The 19,747-nt window shown below is 40.9% G+C and overlaps 1 protein-coding gene across 1 annotated transcript in view; it reads left to right on the plus strand.

Moving 5' to 3' along the window:
• Window positions 1-19,747, plus strand: part of PRKCQ (protein kinase C theta) — a 128,655-nt gene that overhangs the window by 84,483 nt on the left and 24,425 nt on the right. Inside the window, exons 13-14 of the mRNA XM_087420853.1 lie at window positions 15,357-15,448; window positions 17,086-17,148. Of these exons, the coding sequence (XP_087276979.1) occupies window positions 15,357-15,448; window positions 17,086-17,148 (155 nt within the window). The remainder of the gene's footprint in view (window positions 1-15,356; window positions 15,449-17,085; window positions 17,149-19,747) is intronic.

The following is a 19,747-nucleotide window of genomic DNA, read 5'->3' on the forward strand; positions in this document are numbered from 1 at the left end:
GTTATTCTTTTCCTCCTTCTCCCAATTTAGATTTTCTGGAGATGGAGACTATATTCCTGATCTCATTTGCATGATATTTGCCAAGTTCTCTGTGTTTTTTCAAAATTGTTATTGGTTTGATAAAAATCATTAGCTAATCTCTTTAATGCTGTAAAGTTCTCGTTTATCCAATAACATGTGCACACTTGGCAACTGTTCTCTTATTTATTCAGTATTTGACTAGCTATGTTGAATTGTTGTCATTATTAAATAATTTTCCATGCTCTTTATTTTCATTCTCTTATTAAAAGAAATGTAATCATTCTAAGAAGGCAGTGTAGAAGCTAGATCTATTAAAATAACTTTTCAGGCCATCTTTATAGGCCCCCTTTACTAATTCTAGAATATCCATTCACAAAATGTCCTTTTAAAGAATTATTGTATATTTTAAATATTGATGTATTTTGACAGCCCTAGGACTTAACTTCTCTAAATAATATTTGTGTATGCAAACACAGTCCTGTGAGAATGACACAAATGACTTTGTTAAATCTATGGCTTTAATCTTGTATTTAAACATCTTTCTTTCATAGTGTGAACACAGATTTTTACTTTAATGACACTTCCCTTATTAGATCTTTCTGTTATTTTGTTTCTTTTTTGAAAGAATTATTCTATTTGTGTTATTTGGATTAAAAGTGATTTTAAAGTATTTCATCAGGTCAGACTCTACTACCCTGTGCCTGGTCATACTTTCTTCAGAATGTTTAAGCCTGCTAGTTTGAACTTAGGTGAGCTGAAAAAGAGATCTTACTTTATATCAAACAATCTAAATTTCCATGCCAGCCCTACCAATAGCAATACTTCTTTGAATCTATCAATGAATCAGACTTATTCCAGACCTCTTTCAAATTGATGTATAGGCTAGACTGTCAGTCTTTAGCTATTCCTTGTACTTTGGGGAATCTGCTCTTCAGTAGCCTAGATCAGAACAAGAATAACAACCCCCCTTGACAAATGTTGAGAATCTATACCATATAAACATAAGGAGACAGAAAAGTCACTTATAATTTTCGTGGGTTTTTTTGGTGAGGAAGATTGTCCCTGAGCTAACATCTGTGCCAATCTTCCTCCACTTTGTATGTGGGACGCTGCCATAGCATGGCTTGATGAGCGGTGTGTAGGTCCACACCCGGGATCTGAACCCGTGAACCCCAGGCTGCCGAAGCAGAGTGCACAAATTTAACCACTACGCCACTGAGCCAGCCCCAATCACTTATAATTTTTAAGTAAAATTCATTAACATTTTCCCTAATTATGAAAGTAATTACACCAAAACATACTTTAAAAGTTAGAAAAGTATTATAAAAAGAAGGGTATCAGTCCTAGTTACATCATTCAAAGGCACCCGGAGGTAGGATTTTTGAGTATTTCCTTTCACCATTTTTTACATTTTTTTTCTTTATAACAGTGATAATTTAGAAACTTGAAAATCTTCAGTAGAGTAGGTCATTTCACGTCAAAACCATATTCCTTAAAACTTGCCTTTTGTGGTAAAAGTCAGTCTGTTCCTGAGACCCTTCTGTGCGTGTGAATATATACTTCTCAACAAGTACATGCATGTGTATCGTATATAATAACTATTGTCATAAATATAATAATAGCAGCTGATGATCATGGAGCATTTACTGTGAGCCAGTCCATGTTGTAGGCAGGTTGCATATTTTAGCTCATTTAATCTTCCTAGCAACATTATGAGGCAGACACTATTATTATCCCCATTTTACAGATAAGGAAAGTGAGGTGGCCCTACGGGGGTAAGACAAGCATCAGAGGTCAAACAGCTGTTAAGGAGGGGTCCAGGATTCACACTTGGGCAGTCTGGTGGCAAAGTCCTTAGGCCTGACTGCAGTATTCCTCTCATTAGAGACCTAATCCTAGCAGGGAAAACAATTTTAAAATTCATGAAATGCAGTGCTATTTGTACTTCCGTTATGAAGGAAAATAATTGGTTAGTTAATGCAAGAAGATGCTGTGGGACAATTAAGTCAGTAAATACCAACCTAGCCTGAGTTCCTGTTGCAAAGTACAAACCTCTAGAAACTCAGGCACGTTCTTTCTGACACATACTAATGGGTCTATTGAAGGCAGAGAATTTTACTAATTAGAGTTTACAGTAGAAATATCCACAGGCCCTAACGAGTGAGTTGGCTGGTCTGCAGAGAGCCATCTCTCTCTCTCTCTCTCTCTCACACACACACACACACACACACGCACACACACTATAGATATAAAAAGTACGTATATGATTATGTGTTGGGTTTTTGATAGTATGTTCTTTATGAAAAAGGAAATGAACCTGTTTTTCTAGGATGTTTTAATTTATAGCTCAATACAGAAGAAAGGAATAGTTAAGTACTCCAGATTCAGAATTGCTCAGCCTTCTAAATTACAAGCATACCTAGGAAATTGAGTGTTGGTGTGACCAGACTGATGTAGGGTGTGTAAGTACACCAGAGGGACGTCCAGGTGAGCCAGCAGGTGTGCAGATCGGGATGCAAGCTCCGCCCCCACCTGGGGTGCACCTTCTGTGCACCCAGCTTGGGCAGCCCTGCCCCCGGCTTGGTGGTCTTCCTCCAGACAGGAAGCCCCTCCATAGTCTCACGACCACAGAGCTGAGGATGTCAAAAAGGCAGCTCTCACAGGTTGTAATTCTCAACTAAAACCTTGCTTTTGGGGGACAATACATAGAAGTAAAGACGTAAACCTCCGCTGAGGTAGTCCACCCTCTGGAGGGGACCTGCCTCTACTTCTAACACCAGTTGCAGCTATGGTGCAAGTAAAAAGGATGGGAGTCACAAAAGTAGAGATTCAAGACAATGTCTTGGTTAAATTTAGACCAGAATGATTTAAATAATTTGGCCTTGAATACCACTAAAGTTAGTACATAACACCTGTTATCTGAAAAATGATATTTTTTCTAGTTCTTAGATTAGCAAACTATTTAAATATTTTTATTCTCGTACACAATGTTGACCTCCCTTCCTTCTGTATACCAGTATAAATCACCTTTACAACTAAATTTTATATAGATATTTCACAAAGAAAATGAATACAAAGGAATTTACATTTTAGAATCTCCCTAAGTGCTATGTCATATTTTTATAAGAACAGGGGAGAAGCAACTATACAGTTCCATCAACCAAGGAATGAAAGATATTTGTGGAAACTGGAAAATTCGGTGTTTTGTACACAAACACAGAATTCTTGGCAAAAACACTAGGCTATTTTGAATTTTTGAGTACTCTCTATATATATTTAAATGATTTTGCAAGAATATAATAAATACCATTTTTAAAAGCACCAAAAAAAGAGCCACAGAGCTTTGAATACCCATCTATCTACAGAATATTGGCATCAATTATTGCCTTCAGCTGTCAGAAAATCACAGCAGAGCAATAAATAACTGTGACTCTTGTTTTTATATTCCGGCATCCAGAACAGCATGCATACCATAGGTATACTTGTAAACTGGAGAGTTGAGAGTTAAATAAATGTTGTTAAATGCTGCATCAAATGCTTTCTTGTAAGCCAGAGGTACTTGGGCATTATTCAATGAATCCCTTCTTCCAGTGACCCTAACGTCATTGTACTGTCAAATCCCAACTAAAACCTGCTTCCCAGACAGGATGGCAGTATGCTCAGTGTTTTAGCATTTCATTAATAAAGTCAGTGGATGGTGGAAGGACACTCAGAGAACTCCCTCTGAAGACCATGAATGGTAGGAACAGGAGCCTTATAGGAACACTCACTTTACAAGTCAGTCCCTTTGAGCTGACACCCACAGAGGTTCCAGGAACCTTGGTGTGTTTCCTCCTCTAGAAACTGGCTAAGTAAGGCAACCTTCCAACTATAAAATTCACTTTTCCAAACAGCTACTTGACAAAATGCTATGTTTTTGCACCAAAGTAGGCAAAAGTGAAAAAATTCACCAAACGCTCAGACTGGGCGAGAATCCTAGAGGTTATCATTCTGTGCCTTTGTTCCGATTCTTTTCCAAAATCAGAAATAAGACACTTCTCTGGGCAAGCCTGCTTGAGTTCCTTCTAAGAGAATAGGACGCACAATTCAGAAACAAAATACAAAGACCAATCAAAAAGCTAATCTCCTGCCACTCCCGTTGTCTGCTCAACAATGCTAAGCCATAGTCCATTCTAACCCTTTGTGCTTTTCAGCCCTTGGCCCATGGTGGGATTAATTTAAATGTTAAAGCAGTCAGGACCCTCGGTACAGAGAGGTATTTGTCCCCAACCAATGGCCAAGCTCTAGGAGCATAACAAGGAGGCGACTTCAGTGGGAGGATGCCCTCTGACCTCTATTGTATGACCTTCTTTGGGGTGTCGTGTGGGCCATAATGCTTACCTCCTTTGAGGAAGGCTCAAAGGGAAGGCTCATCTCTGTTCTTTTTCTTTTCTCTTTTTATTTATTTATTTTTTATTGTGGTAACATTGGTTTGTAACATTGGTTTATAACATTATATAAATTTCAGGTGTACATCATTATATTTAGATTTCTGTGTAGATTACATGTCATGTTCACCACCCAAAGACTAATTACAATCCATCACCACACACATGTGCCTAATCATCCCTTTTGCCCTCCTCCTTCCCCTCTTCCCCTCTGGTAACCACCAATCCAATCTCTGTCTCTATGTGATTGTTATTTTTTTTATCTTCTACTTATGAGTGAGATCATATGGTATTTGACGTTCTCCCTCTGACTTATTTAGCATAATACCCTCAAGTTCCATCCATGTTGTCACAAATGGCTGGATTTCATCATTTCTTATGGCTGAGTAGTATACCATTGTGTATATATACCACATCTTCTTTATCCATTCATCCCTTGATGGGCACTAGGTTGCTTCCAAGTCTTAGCTATTGTGAATAACGCTGCAGTGAACACAGGGGTGCATGTATCTTTACACATTCGTGTTTTCATGTTCTTTGGATAAATACCCAGCAGTGGAATAGCTGGATCATATGGTAGTTCTATTCTTAATTTTTGAGAAATCTCCATACTGTCTTCCATAGTGGCTGCACCAGTTTGCATTCCCACCAGCAGTGTATGAGAGTACCCTTTTCTCCACATCCTCTCCAACACTTGTTGTTTCCTGTATTGTTAATTATAGCCATTCTGATGGACATGAGGTGATATCTCGTTATAGTTTTGATTTGCCTTTCGCTGATAGTTAATGATGTTGAACATCTTTTCATGTGCCTGTTGGCCATCTGTGTATCTTCTTTGGAGAAATGTCTGTTCAGATCTTTTGCCCATTTTTTAATTGGATTGTTAGTTTTTTTGTTGTTGAGATGTATGAGTTCTTTACATATTTTGCATATTAACCCCTTATCAGATGTATAGTTTGCAAATATCTTCTCCCAATTGTTAGGTTCTCTTTTCATTTTTTTTATGGTTTCCTTTGCTGTGCAGAAGCTTTTTAGTTGGATGTAGTCCCATTTGTTTATTTTTTCTATTATTTCCCTTGCCCGGTCAGATATGGTATTTGAAAATATGATGCTAACACTGATGTCAAAGAGCATACTGTCTTTGTTTTCTTCTAGAAGTTTCATGGATTCAGGTCTTAAATTCAAGTCTTTAATCCATTTTGAGTTAATTTTTGTGTATGGTATAAAATAATGGTCTACTTTCAATCTTTTGCATGTGGCTGTCCAGTTTTCCCAACACCGTTTGTTGAAGAGACTTTTGTTTCTTCATTGTATGTTCTTGGCTCCCTTGTCGAAAATTAGCTGTCCATAGATGTGTGCATTTATTTCTGGGCTCTTGATTCTGTTCCATTGATCTGTGTGTCTGTTTTTGTGCCAGTTCTGTGCTGTTTTGGTTACTATAGCTTTGTAGTGTATTTTGAAATCAGGGAGTGTGATACCTCCAGCTTTGCTTTTTTTTTTTTTCTCAGGATTCCTTTGGCTATTTGGGGTCTTTTGTTGCTCCATATAAATTGTAGGATTCTTTACTCTATTTCTGTGAAAAAATGTCATTGGGACTTTGATAGGGATTGCACTGAATCTATAGATTGCTTTAGGAAGCAGGCACATTTTAACTATGTTAATTCTTCCAATCCAAGAGCACAGAATATCTTTCCATTTCTTTGTGTCTTCTTCAATTTCTTTCAACAATGTTTTATGGCTTTCAGTGTACAGATCTTTCACCTCTTTGGTTAAGTTTATTCCTAAGTTTATTTTTGTTGCAATTGTAAATTGGATTGTATTCTTAATTTCTCATTTTGCTACTTCATTGTTAGTATATAGAAACACAACTGATTTTTGTATGTTGCTTGTTGTATCCTGCAACTTTACTGTATTCATTTATTATTTCAAAAAGTTTTTTGGTGGATTCTTTAGGGTTTTCTATATGTAAATCATGTCATCTGCAAATAGTGACCATTTCACTTCTTCCTTTCCAATTTAGATACCTTTTATTTCTTTCTCTTGCCTGATTGCTCTGGCCAGGACTTCCAATACTATATTAAATAGGAGTGGTGAAAGTAGGCATCCTTGTCTGGTTCCTGTTCTTAGAGGGGTAGCTTTCAGTTTTTTACCATTGAGAATGATATTAGCTGTTGGCTTGTCATATATGGCCTTTATTATGTTGAGGTACTTTCCTTCAATACCCATTTGATTCAGAGTTTTTGTAATAAATGGATGCTGTATCTTGTCAAATGCTTTCTCTGCATCTGTTGAGATGATCATGTGATTTTTTTTCTTCATTTTGCTAATGTGGTGTATCACATTGATTGATTGGTGGGTGCTGAACCATCCCTACATCCCTGGAATAAATCCCACTTGATTATGGTGTATGATCTTTTTAATGTATTGTATTCTATTACTGGTATTTTGTTGAGGCTTTTTGCATCCATGTTCATCAGTGATATTGGCCTGTAATTTTCTTTTTTTGTGTTGTCCTTGTCTGGTTTTGGTATCAGGGTAATGTCAGCTTCGTAGAATGAGTTAGGGAGCTTCCCCCTCTTTAATTTTTTGGAAGAGTTTGAGAAGGATAGGCATTAAATTTTCTTTGAATGTTTCATAGAATTCACCAGGGAAGCCGTCTGGTCCTGGACCTTTATTTGGGGGGAGGTTTTTGATTACTGTTTTGATCTCCTTACTGATGATTGGTCTATTCAAATTCTCTCTTTCTTCCTGATTCAGTTTTGGAAGGTTGTATGATTCTAAGAATTTATCCATTTCTTCTAGATTATCCAATTTGTTGGTGTATGGCTTTTCACAGTATTCTCTTATAATCTTTTGTATATATGAGGTGTCCACTGTAATTTCTCCTCTTTCATTTCTGATTTTATTTATTTGAGTCTTCTCTCTTTTTTTCTTGGTGAGTCTAGCTAAAGGTTTGTCAATTTTGTTTATCTTTTCAAAAAACCAGCTCTTGATTTCATTGATTTTTTCTTTCTTTTTTTTTTTTTTTTTAGTCTGTATTTCTCTATTTTTAGTCTCTGTTTATTTCTGCTCTGATTTTTTATTATTTCCTTCCTTCTACTGATTTTGGGCTTTGTTTGTTCTTCTTTTTCAAGTTCCTTTACATGCACTGTTAGATTGCTTATCTGAGATTTTTCTTGTTTGTTGAGGCAGGCCTGTGTTGCTATAAACTTGCCTCTTAGAACTGCTTTTGCTGTATCTCATAAATTCTGGCATGTCGTATTTTCATTTTCATTTGTCTCCACGTATTTTTGATTTCTTCTTTGGTTTCTTCATTGACCCAATTGTTGTTCAGTAGCATTTTGTTTAATCTCTCGTGGCTTTTCTGATTTTCTTCCTGTAGTTGATTTCTAGTTTCATACCATTGTGGTCAAAAAAGATGCTTGGTATTATTTCAGTCTTCTTCAATTTATTGAGACTTGTTTTGTGACCTAATATGTGGTCAGTCCTGGAGAATGTTCCATGTGCATTTGAAAAGAATGTGTATTCTTCAGTTTTTGGATAGAATGTTCTGTATATATCAACTAAGTCCATCTGATCTATTGTGTCTTTTAAGGCCAATGTTTCCTTATTGATCTTCTGTTTGGATGATGGATCCATTGGTGTAAGTGGAGTGGAGTGTTAAAGTTCCCTACCATTATTGTGTTACTGTCTATTTCTCCTTTTATGTCTGTTAATAATTGCTTTATATATTTAGGTGCTCCTATGTTGGGTGCATAGATATTTACAAGTATTATATCCTCTTGTTGAATTGTTCCCTTGATCATTATGTAGTGCCCTTCTTTCTCTCTTGTTACAGTTTTTGTTTTAAAGTCTATTTTGTCTGATATGAGTATTGCTACCCCAGCTTTCTTTTCATTGCCATTTGCATGGAGTATCTTTTTCCATCCCTTCACTTTCAGTTTGTGAGTGTCTTTAGGTCTGAAGTGTGTCTCTTGTATGCAGCATATATATGGGTCTTGTTTTTTTATCCAATCAGCCACCCTGTGCCTTTTGATTGGAGCATTTAGTCCATTGACATTTAAAGTAGCTATTGATAAGTATGCACTTATTGCCATTTTGTTACTTTTTTTCTGGGTGTTTTACTAGTTCTTCTCTGTTCCTTTCTTCTTCTCTGCACTCTCCCCTTGTGGTTTGATGGCTTTCTTTCGTATTATGTTTGGGTTCCTTTCTCTTAGTTTTTTGTGTATTTATTACAGGTTTCTGGTTTGTGATTACCATGAAGTTCATATATAATAACCTACGTATATAGCAATCTATATTAAGTTGATGGTCTCTTTAGTTTGACCTCTTTCTAAAAGCTCTACTCTTTTACTCCCCTCCTCCCACATTTTTTTTTTTGATATCATATCTAACCTCTTGTTTGTGCGTTTGTATCCGTTACACTCTTATTATGGAAATAGATAATTTTTTCCTATTAGTGGTCTTCTCTTTCCCCCTTAAATAAGCCCCTTTAGCATTTCTTGTAGGACTGGTTTCTTGGTGATAAACTCCTTTAATTTTTGCTTATCTGGGAAACGCTTTACCTCTCCTTCCATTTTGAATGATAACCTTGCTGGGTAGAGTATTCTTGGCTGTAAGTGTTTTCCTTTCAGCACTTTAAATATATCATGCCACTCTCTTCTAGCCTGTAAGGTTTCTGCTGAGAAGTCAGCTGATAGCCTTATGGGGTTTCCTTTGTATGTAACTCGTCTTTCTCTTGTGGCTTTTAGGATTCTCTCTTTATCTTTAATTCTGGACATTTTGATTATGATGTGTCTTGGTGTGGGCCTCTTTGGGTTTACCTTTTTTGGTGCTCTCTGTGCTTCCTGTACCTGGATGTCTGTTTCCTTCCTTAGGTTAAGAAAGTTTTCACCTATTATTTCTTTAAATAGGTTCTCTGTCCCTTTGTCTTGCTCTTCTCCTTCCAGGACACCTATGACATGGATGTTAGTGCGCTTGATGTTGTCCCAGAGGTCCCTTAGACTGTCATCATTCTTTTTAATTCTTTTTTCATTTAGCTGTTCAGCGTGGGTGATTTCCTCTAGTCTTTCGTCCAGCTTGCTGATCCGTTCTTCTATATCATCTACTCTGGTTTTGAGTCCCTCTAGTGAATTTTTCATTTCCAGTATTGTATTCTTCATTTCTGGTTGGTTTTTTGTTATATTTTCCAATTCTTTATTGACTTTCTCACTGAGTTCATCCATTCTTCTCCCCAGATCAGTGAGCATCCTTAACACTCTTTGTTTGAACTCTCTGTCAGGTAGGTTGCTCATTTCTGTTTCATTTAGTTCTTTTTCTGGGGTTTTGTCCTGTTCCCTTACTTGGAACATATTCCTTTGCCTCCTCATTTTTTCTCTTTCTTTGTGCTTGTATCTATGTATTAGGTAGGTCAGATACATCTCCTGCTCTTGGAGAGGTGGCCTTATGTAAGAGATGCCTTATGAGGCCCAGCAGTGTGCTTCCCTCTCATCACCAGTTCTAAATCTTCCAGAAGTGACCCCTGTGTGGGCTACATGTGTCCTTCTGTTGTGGCAGGGTTGCTCTTGCTCTAGGTGCCCAGGGAGGCTGGGCTGTCCCGCTGGCTGGCTGGTTGCAGTGCTCAGCTGCATGTGGGTGCTATGGACCCTTCAGTCTCTTTATCAGGCATGGGGAGCCCCAGCAGAGTTGGCTGCAAGGTCTAATAGCACATTCCTGTTGCAGTTTTTCTGTTAAGTGTGTAGGCCCCCAGCGTGGCTGGTTGCTAGGCTCAGGGGCTTACAAATGCTGTAGGCTTCCAGCCTACAAGGATCTTGTCAGCTCTCTCAGGATTGCAGCTGGCTGGGGATGGCCCCAGGCATGGGAGCACCCAATTGTTTCAGGCTTTGGAAGGTGGGGCCAATCCCCTATGTGGCTGTTTGAGAAGCACAAGTCTGCTGCAGCTGACAAGCCCCACCATCCACTGGGCCACAAACACCATCACAACACAGTCCTACCCTGTGTGTGCACCCCAACCCCCTGAAATGGACCCAGTCTCCCCAGTGCAGGGGCCCCACACGCTCCACCAATGCCCCACACACTCCACCAGCTCCCCACACAATGCCCTGCCTTGCAGAGGTGGACCCACTCACACGGCTGCAGAGAATCCAGTCACCTAGCCTCTGCAGGCCCGCAAGTTGCCCGGGGACTTGCTACTGGATGGGCCCAGTCCCTAGGGCAGGCTGCCTGCACTGACTGAGCTGGATTAAATTGGTGCTTTAGTGGGTGGGGCAGACCCTGGGCTGAGAGGCCAGGGGAAGAACTTCAATGGTGTCTGCCAGCATCTGTGTCAGCACACCTGTACTAGGTCACAATAATGGCTCTGCCAATGTCTCAGTCCCTGGAGAGTTCTCAGCTCTCACCGAGATGCACCCAGAGCCTATCAGCTGAGTCTCTTTTCACCAAAAGACTGTGCACCTTTCTTTCTGGTGATTTTAGGTTGCTTTCCGAAACAGGTGACTTTGTGCATGGGCCCTTTAAGAGCCAGCTTTTTTTTTTCATATCAAATAGCTTTTCTCAGGGTATTCCCTGTTGTTGTTAGTAGCCAGCAAGGCCAGATATTTGAACACTCATCTCGATTGTGCTGGGTCCAAAAAATGCTTATAGCGGCAATGCTCCCCAGCTCAGGTCCCCTACTCCCCCAGGGAGGGCTGCATACCTTTGGATTGCTCCTGGGCAGCCATGAAGCACTGTGGGTTGTGAAGGTGGCTTTTTTTCTCTCCAGAAGGGAATTTATGCCTCTTCCACCTCAGTCAGGACTGTCACTTGTTGCAGGGGTTCCTCTTATCCAGTTTTCAGTTCTCTCTCAGGGGTAATTGTTCCAAGAGTAGTTGTAAATCTGTTGTGACTGTGGGTGGAGGTGAGTACAGAGTCTGCCTATGCTGACATCTTGCCACCAACTCTCTCTGTTCTTTCATTATACTTCAAATATGCATTGTTTCCAGACAAAGATTTCTCTTAAGAATTTTGCAAGTATAACATCCTCTTGCCAATATTTATTTTATCATTTGGGCAGCACTACATGGGTCTTGTACTCAATAGTCACTGTTTGCTAATTTCATCTTTTCCCCCAAGAAAAAGGAAAAAAAAATTGAATGTATGGTGAAAATCAGGGGTCTTTAGGCTAGTAAAGGGCAATTTAGTCAAGGGTTTCACTGATACATCTCACTTTACAGAGGTTGAGAATGAGGCCCAGGAATGGCATGGTTGACCTGATCACACAGCTAGTGAATGACAGCACAGAGATGAGACTCTGCACCCCACAAATGCTGTGCCACAAGTTGTTGATAAATTCTGAGTCAGGGCACATTTGGAGCATCCCATCTCCCAACACCATCACCACTTCAGTTTTCACTCCTCAAAAGAATGATATGCATCAGTTAACGTACTACCAGCACGAAGAAGAGAGGGCTGTGTTGGTATGACGTGGGTCACAAGCTCACGCTCCCCCTCGCTACCCTGCTTTGCATTTCCTCTCAGCTTGTGATCAGAACAGAAAGGGCAGCATTGGAGGAGATCTAACTCCCTGTGGCCCTCTTTGTTTCAAGAGCCTCAGGACTGTGTAGTTTCTTTCCCTGGAAAGGAGCTGCTGGGTTTTTTTGTTTGTTTGTTTGTTTGATGTCATGTAAATTTATGCCATAAGATATAATGTAAATTAAGAAATGTGGAAATACTATAATATATAGTGGATGTCCAGCACCATTTCTTCAACAGATTATCTTTGCTCCATTGTGTTGCCTTTGCTCCTTTGTCAAAGATCAGTTGACTGTATTTATATGGGTCTATTTCTGGACTCTCTATTCTGTTCCATTGACCTACTTGTCTGTTCTTTCAACAGTACCACACTGTCTTGATTACTGTGGCTTCATAGTAGATCTTGAAGTTGGGTAGTGTCAATCCTCCAACTTTGTTCTTCTCCTTCAGTATTGTGTTGGCTATTCTGACTCTTTTGCTTGTCCATATAAACTTTAGAATCAGTTTGTTGACATCCACCAAATACCTCACTGGGATTTTGATTGGGATTGCACTGAACCTATAGGTCATGTTGAGAAGAACTGACATCTTGACAATATTGTTTTCCTATTTATGAACATGGAATGAATATCTCCTCATTTATTTAGTTCTTCTCATCTGCTGTTTTATTCACTGGCGTGTAAATTGTTTCCTCTAATGACAACGGCTACCAGTTATCAAGTGCATGCTGAGTGACAACCCTGAGCTAGCATTCTACATGTATCATCTCATTTAACACTCATGTCAACCCTATGAGATGGGATTATTATTTCCTCCATTTCACAAATGAAGAATATGAGGCTCAGGAGAGGTTAAGTGACTTCTCCAAGGTCTCAATTAGAGGAAATCTGAACTCGGGTCTGAGAAAGGGCAAAGCCCATGTTCTTAACAATTACCTTGAGTCTTGTCCTTCTGGATTTGGTTCTACCTAACCCAAACCAGAGTTTTTCCAGTGGGCAGACTTTTCTTTCTGAAGGTGGTCCTACAGGGTTCCAGGTCAGCAGCAGGTCACCTTCAGCTCTGAGCACTCCTTCCCTAGCCATTTATGAAAGTTTGTCTATCATATTTATTTACTTTTGATGACTGGGAATTGGGATTCCACTTTTAAAAGATTTATCCATCCTTCAAAACATGATCCTGAAACCCAAACCCCACTACTGCATGGTCTGTATGTACATACATTTATGCTGATTTCATCATGGAGCCATCTCATTGGGCCCAGAGTGAACCCAACAGTCACCTGGATGAGTGGATCCCCAAGACTCCCAAATAGCTATCGGAACCCCCTAGAAGAGGGCAGAGATCCTCAGAATGGCACCCTCTAGCGGGATAATAGGTCTCCCCGTCTTGCCCTCCCAAGCTGGACTTCAGGCATGGACTGCACTTACCCACCTTTAAGAAGCCCATGTTTTAGCTGTTATTCACCCAAATCAAAAGCTTCAACTGAAGCAAAATGCCATCATGAATAACAAAAGACAATCAATGAGCCTTTTCAGTGCCCCTGGCTTAATATAAAGATGACAACTAGAACAGACTCTTTTGAAAGATTTATTGTACAGCCATAAAATCTTTTAGTAGGATTGTGTAGCATCCAACATGCTGTAAATCTCCATTACTATTTGATTAACAATCACCACGGCAGTGGGGTCTTCTTGGAATGCCCATGGTAGTGAACATCAACCGCACCCCGTGATTTCTTAGACTCCCTTTGACCACACAAATTCAGCCACCAATGCTCAGCAGAGGTGCTGGGTCTGATTTAGCTGCAAGAATTGATGGGACCACTGTGCTGGGGACATGGAGAAGTTAGGGTTGACCTTGTGCCTTGAGTCACCTTCCCCACTTTCTCCAAGTCCAAACTGACAATTTTTAAATTCCAAAATTTCAACCTTTAGGGGAATTTGTGAGCATCCTAACACTTAAAAGGAGCTTTTCATCTGAGCACTGACATCAGTGATCTTACTTTAAGCTTTTATCCCTTTGATTCTCCTGAGTACTTTGGAGATTCCACCACTGCGTGTGCACAGGTCTTCATAGCTTGAGGTAGACAAGTAATGGTTAGAAGTTGTTCATATGACTTATGAGAACAAGAGCTAGAGGGAAGATATGCTAATGAGAAAGCAGGTATGTGCAGATGGGGCAAATGATTAATCTCAAATTATGTTTGAAATAACAATGTTAAGTTAGGATTTTTTGTCCACAGAAAATTTTGGCCTGTCCACAAGAGAAAGAGTGGGCTCCAGTTAAAGATACATGGAACCAATAAATTTGATCTGAGGTCAACTTTGGAAAAACTAGGACATATATCTTTACCTGAATTATCGAGATAATTGCCACAATCCTTGGTTCCCCAGTTCTGTGGAAACCTGGCCTCAGTACAAATGGCAGGCAGTGTGTGTCACTCTCAGGCCAGAACACTGTTACTGTCGTCACCTCATATGCCTCAGGGCCTCAGTTAGTCTCACATCGAAACTTAAAGGTTAATTCTGTTAAAAAGTCACCCAGGTGAGGTTTGCAGGTGCAAATTCATGCATAGACACGCCAAACGTCTCCACACTTCATGGATTACTAATTCTGTGGTTCACGAGGACTCTCAAAATCAAGGTGCTCAAAGCGTTGTAAACATGCTTACCTCTGACACCCTGACCACAAGCTGAAGACCACTCAGCCTTGCTTTTCAGGGCTGCCATTCAAGGAAATCACCTCTAATAACATGCCTGGTGTCTCTGTTAGGAGCAACATGCTGGCTCATAAGCCATGTTTTGCAACAAGTGAAGTCGAGTCTGGAGAGAAATAAGACTATACTTGATTGTAAGCTCCCTGAAGGCAGGACTGTGTCTCAGCATCTTTGATGGATTAGGCAGGAATGAGCATCCCCCCTCTCACTCCTGCCATGGTGCCATGCCCGTAGACTATGTTCAGAGCTACTTGCTGAGTGTTGAATGAATGCTTTCTAGCCCTGCCCCTGGAGCCAGGGCCCCCAACTTGTATTCTCTTTCCCATTCTACACGCTGACAACTTCAGTAGGTTTATGATCAGCACCCACTAAGTGCCCGACACCATCCTACTGTCGAGGGGAAAGTCCAATGGGACCCTTCCTCATGCTGTGCCCCATCTGCTGGATCACAGCATACAAGCATCCTAGCAAACATGACACGTACCCCATCCCCCACCGCCAGATTCCCCAGGCTCCTTGGGGTTCAGAAATGCTATAGATGAGCTAAATTATTTTGACAGTCTTTTGTAAGTCATTTCAAGACAGAATTGGTTCCTCTGAAATAATCTACATCCATTTGAAAAGTAATCCTTGTTTTTGCTTTTTAAGAAGCTAAAAGTTGGGACTGTTTTGTTTTTCCCTAGGAAAACCTCTTTTTTGTGATGGAGTATCTCAACGGAGGAGACTTAATGTACCACATTCAGAGCTGTCACAAGTTCGATCTTTCCAGAGCAACGTAAGAGCCCTTTCAAGGGGTTGGGATTTTTCACTGGTCTTGACAGGTCCTGAGGACCCACAGGGCCCACAAAACACTTTTCCCATGTGGCATTTTCTTGCTTCTTCTCTCAGCGTGTCTCAAGCCTGGGGCAGGCCTAAATCCCCTGGAAACCTAGCAAACAAGGCAGCAGTTTCCCCAGTTTGTGAAGCTTAAATTCAAGTCAGTTTTGTTTCATTTCTCTGTGTTTTGAAATCAACTGCTTAGTGTCTTAAGGAACCACCCCAGTGCACCAGGCTTCTACATAATCTGAACACAGAAGCAAACATTTGCCCTTTGAAAGGAAGCAGTCAAATGGAACACAGATCTTGAGGGTGGCCGTGGGGAGGAAGCTGTAACTGAGGCCCTAAAGGGAAGCTCGATGTAAAGCCGTAAAGCATTTGGCTCCGGGGGCATGGAAATTAGGAAACTGGAAGAGGTCCTTACGCTCTCTGAGAATAAATCTGCACCTTCTTGGGCATCGAGCAACCCGAGATGCAAGCGAAATGGAGCGGGCTGCGTTGACCGGGTGGGACTGCTGCTGAGTCCCCAGAACCCCTGCCACTCTTCCTCCTGTGGGTCCCGTTTTCTGAGTAATGAAACCGCCGTGACATTCAAAAACAAGAAAACCGTGCCTCCAGGCCCACTTAAAAATGGGGGTACGCTCTAGCTTTGTTTGCTTGATGCTCAGTAATCTTTCACTCACCCCTCATGAGCACTTGGAGTAGTTTAGGTTGAGCTGGGTTGAAAGATGGACTTGTTCCACCAGGTCCTGCAGAACCCTTGGCTGAAATGGCCGTTTTGTCAAATCCAGTGGGTAGCACGCCGCTGATCTCCTTGCCTCCAGGAACCATCAGCAAAGTGCCCAGAGATAATTTTATGGGATTTCTGCAACAGATTAATCATCAGGTCTTTTTCGTGCTAGAAAGGATTCTCTCGGTTGACCGTCCTCTCCAGCTCTGTAAGCCATGGAAGCCATCACAGACACATGCCATCTATCCTGTCCTCAATGCCTCCCAGGAAGAGGACTTTGCATTCTTCTCTGAGATCCAGCAAACCTCACTTCCAGGAAGTTCTCCCTTCTCTCTAACTTTAATCCCACTAGTGATAGTTCAAACCCATTTCCTTTGAGTCTGTCATCAAAGATGGGGAGGAATGTCTCACCTCCCATCTTCTCCTATCCCTTCCTCCACCTGTCAGGCTGCGTTTCTTGCACATGAACAAGTCAGATCTCTTTGGAATGACCCCACATACAGGTCTAAGTGTTCCAAGCAGAGTTTAAAATAAAAGGAAAAATGATTTTCCTGTTATACTGTACTCTTACATTGAATGTTTGTGTTATTAGCAAAAAATGACAGTTTGAGCATTATAGTTTAAACTATAAGAATGAGCACTAGAAGCGGGTAGAATAACTAAAGATACCAGCTGTTTCCTGCCCTCAGGGCTGCGTCTAGACCTATGGAATGGATGACATCTTCCTTTTGTTGGGGTTAAACAAAACTATGCATGTATGCGTTTAAATTACACGTGTCCATTTAGCAGAGCACCCTATACAAAATGGGGATTCCATTTTGTCCCATCCACGCATCCACATTGAACCTCGATTTTCCCTCCCTCAGGTTTTATGCTGCTGAAATCATTCTCGGGCTGCAGTTCCTCCATTCTAAAGGCATTGTCTACAGGTAAATTTGACTCTTTGCAGACAAATACTGAGCTGTCTGGATTTCCCGTTAATTTATCATTGTGCTTGAGTGACGTGATGGGCCAGTGTGCTTTTGTGGCAGAAAGTTCCACACCAGGCTTCCTGCCCATCGTGATAACATGGATGATGATTTAAAAACAACCAAGTCAGAGATTCCAGTCTCACAAGCAGGAAGGTTCTGATCTTATTTTGTTCTGTACTCTCGTCCTTACATTTCTTCTCCTTCTCACCTCTGTTTTTCTCGTTTCCTTCCATGACTCTGCTTTCTCTTTGGCATTTTATCATTGCTTTCTCTCTCTTCTGTCTCCTTTGTGTCTCCTCTTTTTCCTGTCTCTGCTTTGAGCCACCTAGAAATGCTTATTGCGTGCTCTCCATGGGGGGAGGGGGTCTTCCTTGAACACTCACACACGCCCATGGAAACGTAGGAGCCTACACCTCATACAAGCACAAAGGATGCCACACATACCCTCTTTTATGAATGGATGTCTGTCCAAAAGTTCTCTATTGGACACCATCATTTTACATCCTTAGATGAAAGCCATTGTACTTCAGTTTCCTTACTTCTTTTCTCCAAACGTGGTTGACACTTATTTAACATACGAACCTTCAAAAGCTTAGTTGTCTGGTTTCTGACTTGCTGCAGATTAGGGGAAAAAACTAAAAAGAAAACAAAGAAAGGAGCTAGACAGGAGGCTGCCCGAGCTGCCGGAGGCCAGCAGAGTGACTGCGGTTGAAGGAACAGTGGAGAACCTGACATAAAGGGAAATACAAGACAACTGAGAGGCTCCGGGAGAGCGGGATTTATGCTGTTCTGTGGCAAGTGGTGGTAATAACGACCCGGAGTCATCAATACAGGTTACGTGATGTCCCACCCGATTGTTGAAGACAGCCAACTGTGTATACACAGTCCAGAGCATTCCATCAGAGATGGTCAGTAGTGAGCTTCAGTGCTTCCAGAGAAAGCTGACAAGTCACTTAGGGAACCTCTCCATTTCCAGAGGGTGCAGCCAAGGGAGGGCTGCCCTATCTAGAGTCACAAAGCTAAAGACTTGGGGGCGGTTGGGAAGTCATTCTTCTTAAGCAGTCTTTTTAGCAACCTTTGGATGTAGTTTTGTTTTTTCCAGAGATGGGAGGGGGTCTATCTACAAAATAATAGATAAAAAACCTGTTTTATACCATCCTTTAATCTTCAGGAAGTTGAGAAATACCCACCAGAACATCAAAAACCATAATCAGAATCCACATTTTTTTTCTTTCTCTTTATATCTGTAATGCCTGCAATATACCTAAAATGTACCTATACCAGGGCACTCAGTAGATCATGTGGGATGAATGGATGGGCGGATGGATGGAAGGGAGGGAGGGAGGGAGGAAAAATTAGGAAGACTGGAGAGAGAGAAAGATCTTAGAGCTGAGAGGGACTTCATGAGACTAAACCCCACCTGCCCCAGTGCAGTCTATTTCTCCATACCACAATGTTTCTTTCTATCATTTCATCTTGTAAATTATTGACACTCAGAACAAAAGGACCAATAAGGATCCATAAGCATCTTTAACATCACAAACAAATTGTACCCATTTTATAGATCTTACTATGTCCATGTACAGGAAATCCTGTTTTCTAAGGTTTCTTATGCACCAGTAAAAAGGAATATGGGGTTTATTTAGTCGTGTATTCACTGAGGTTGTAAGGGATCCTTGAAAGACATCATCAAATATTTAAAACTGAGGAGAGATCATCTAGCAAGTTCACTGACGCTGAGACTGGCTTGCCTTAAGAAATTATTCAGCTGCCATGTGTAACTGCACTGACCCAAACTTTTCATTTGGCAACTGAATTAATAAGGGTATTCTACTAATTTCTCTCCTCTGGCCACTTATGATTTGATTTCTGGGTTTGTGCACAAAAGAGATGTATTCATTTTGAAGGGTTGCCATGAGAAATTACCACAAACTTGATGGCTTAAACCAACAGGGATTTATTCCCTCATAGTTCTGGAGTCCAGAGGTCCAAAATAAAGGTGTCAGCAGGGCCACACTCCTTCTGAAGGCTCTAGGGATGAATCCTCCCTTGCCGCTTCCAACTTCAGGTGGCTGCCTACAGTCCTTGGCTTTGGCTGCATCACTCCAGCCTCTGCCTCCATCTTCGCACGGTCTCCTCTTCCTCTTGTGTGTCTCTTCTCTGTACGTCTCTTATGAGGACACTTGACATTGGATATAGGGACCACTCAGATAATCCAAGATGATCTGATTTCAAGATCCTCAACTTAATTACATCTGCAAAGACCTTTTTTCCAAATAAGAGCTCATTCACAAGGTTCCAGGGGTTAGGATGTGAACTTATCTTTTGGGGGGCCACCATTCAACCCACTACAACTGGTAACTGTCCACTGAATGTGCAGCTCTTTGTTAAGCATGGGGGTGGCCACAAAAGCTAGGAAAATCCCAACTCCTGGACACCTAGTGAAGCCACTCTCTGGGTTTTTATTTTGTTACATTTGAGTTTTTGTGGAGGTAGAAAATAAGTACATGAAAAGATACAAGCAGCACACTCTAAAAAAGTCCAAGTGAATAAGATT

This window comes from Ceratotherium simum, chromosome 32, assembly GCF_057802395.1.
Source record: "Ceratotherium simum simum isolate JZ-2026a chromosome 32, ASM5780239v1, whole genome shotgun sequence".
In the NCBI taxonomy this organism is placed as follows: Eukaryota; Metazoa; Chordata; class Mammalia; order Perissodactyla; family Rhinocerotidae; genus Ceratotherium; species Ceratotherium simum.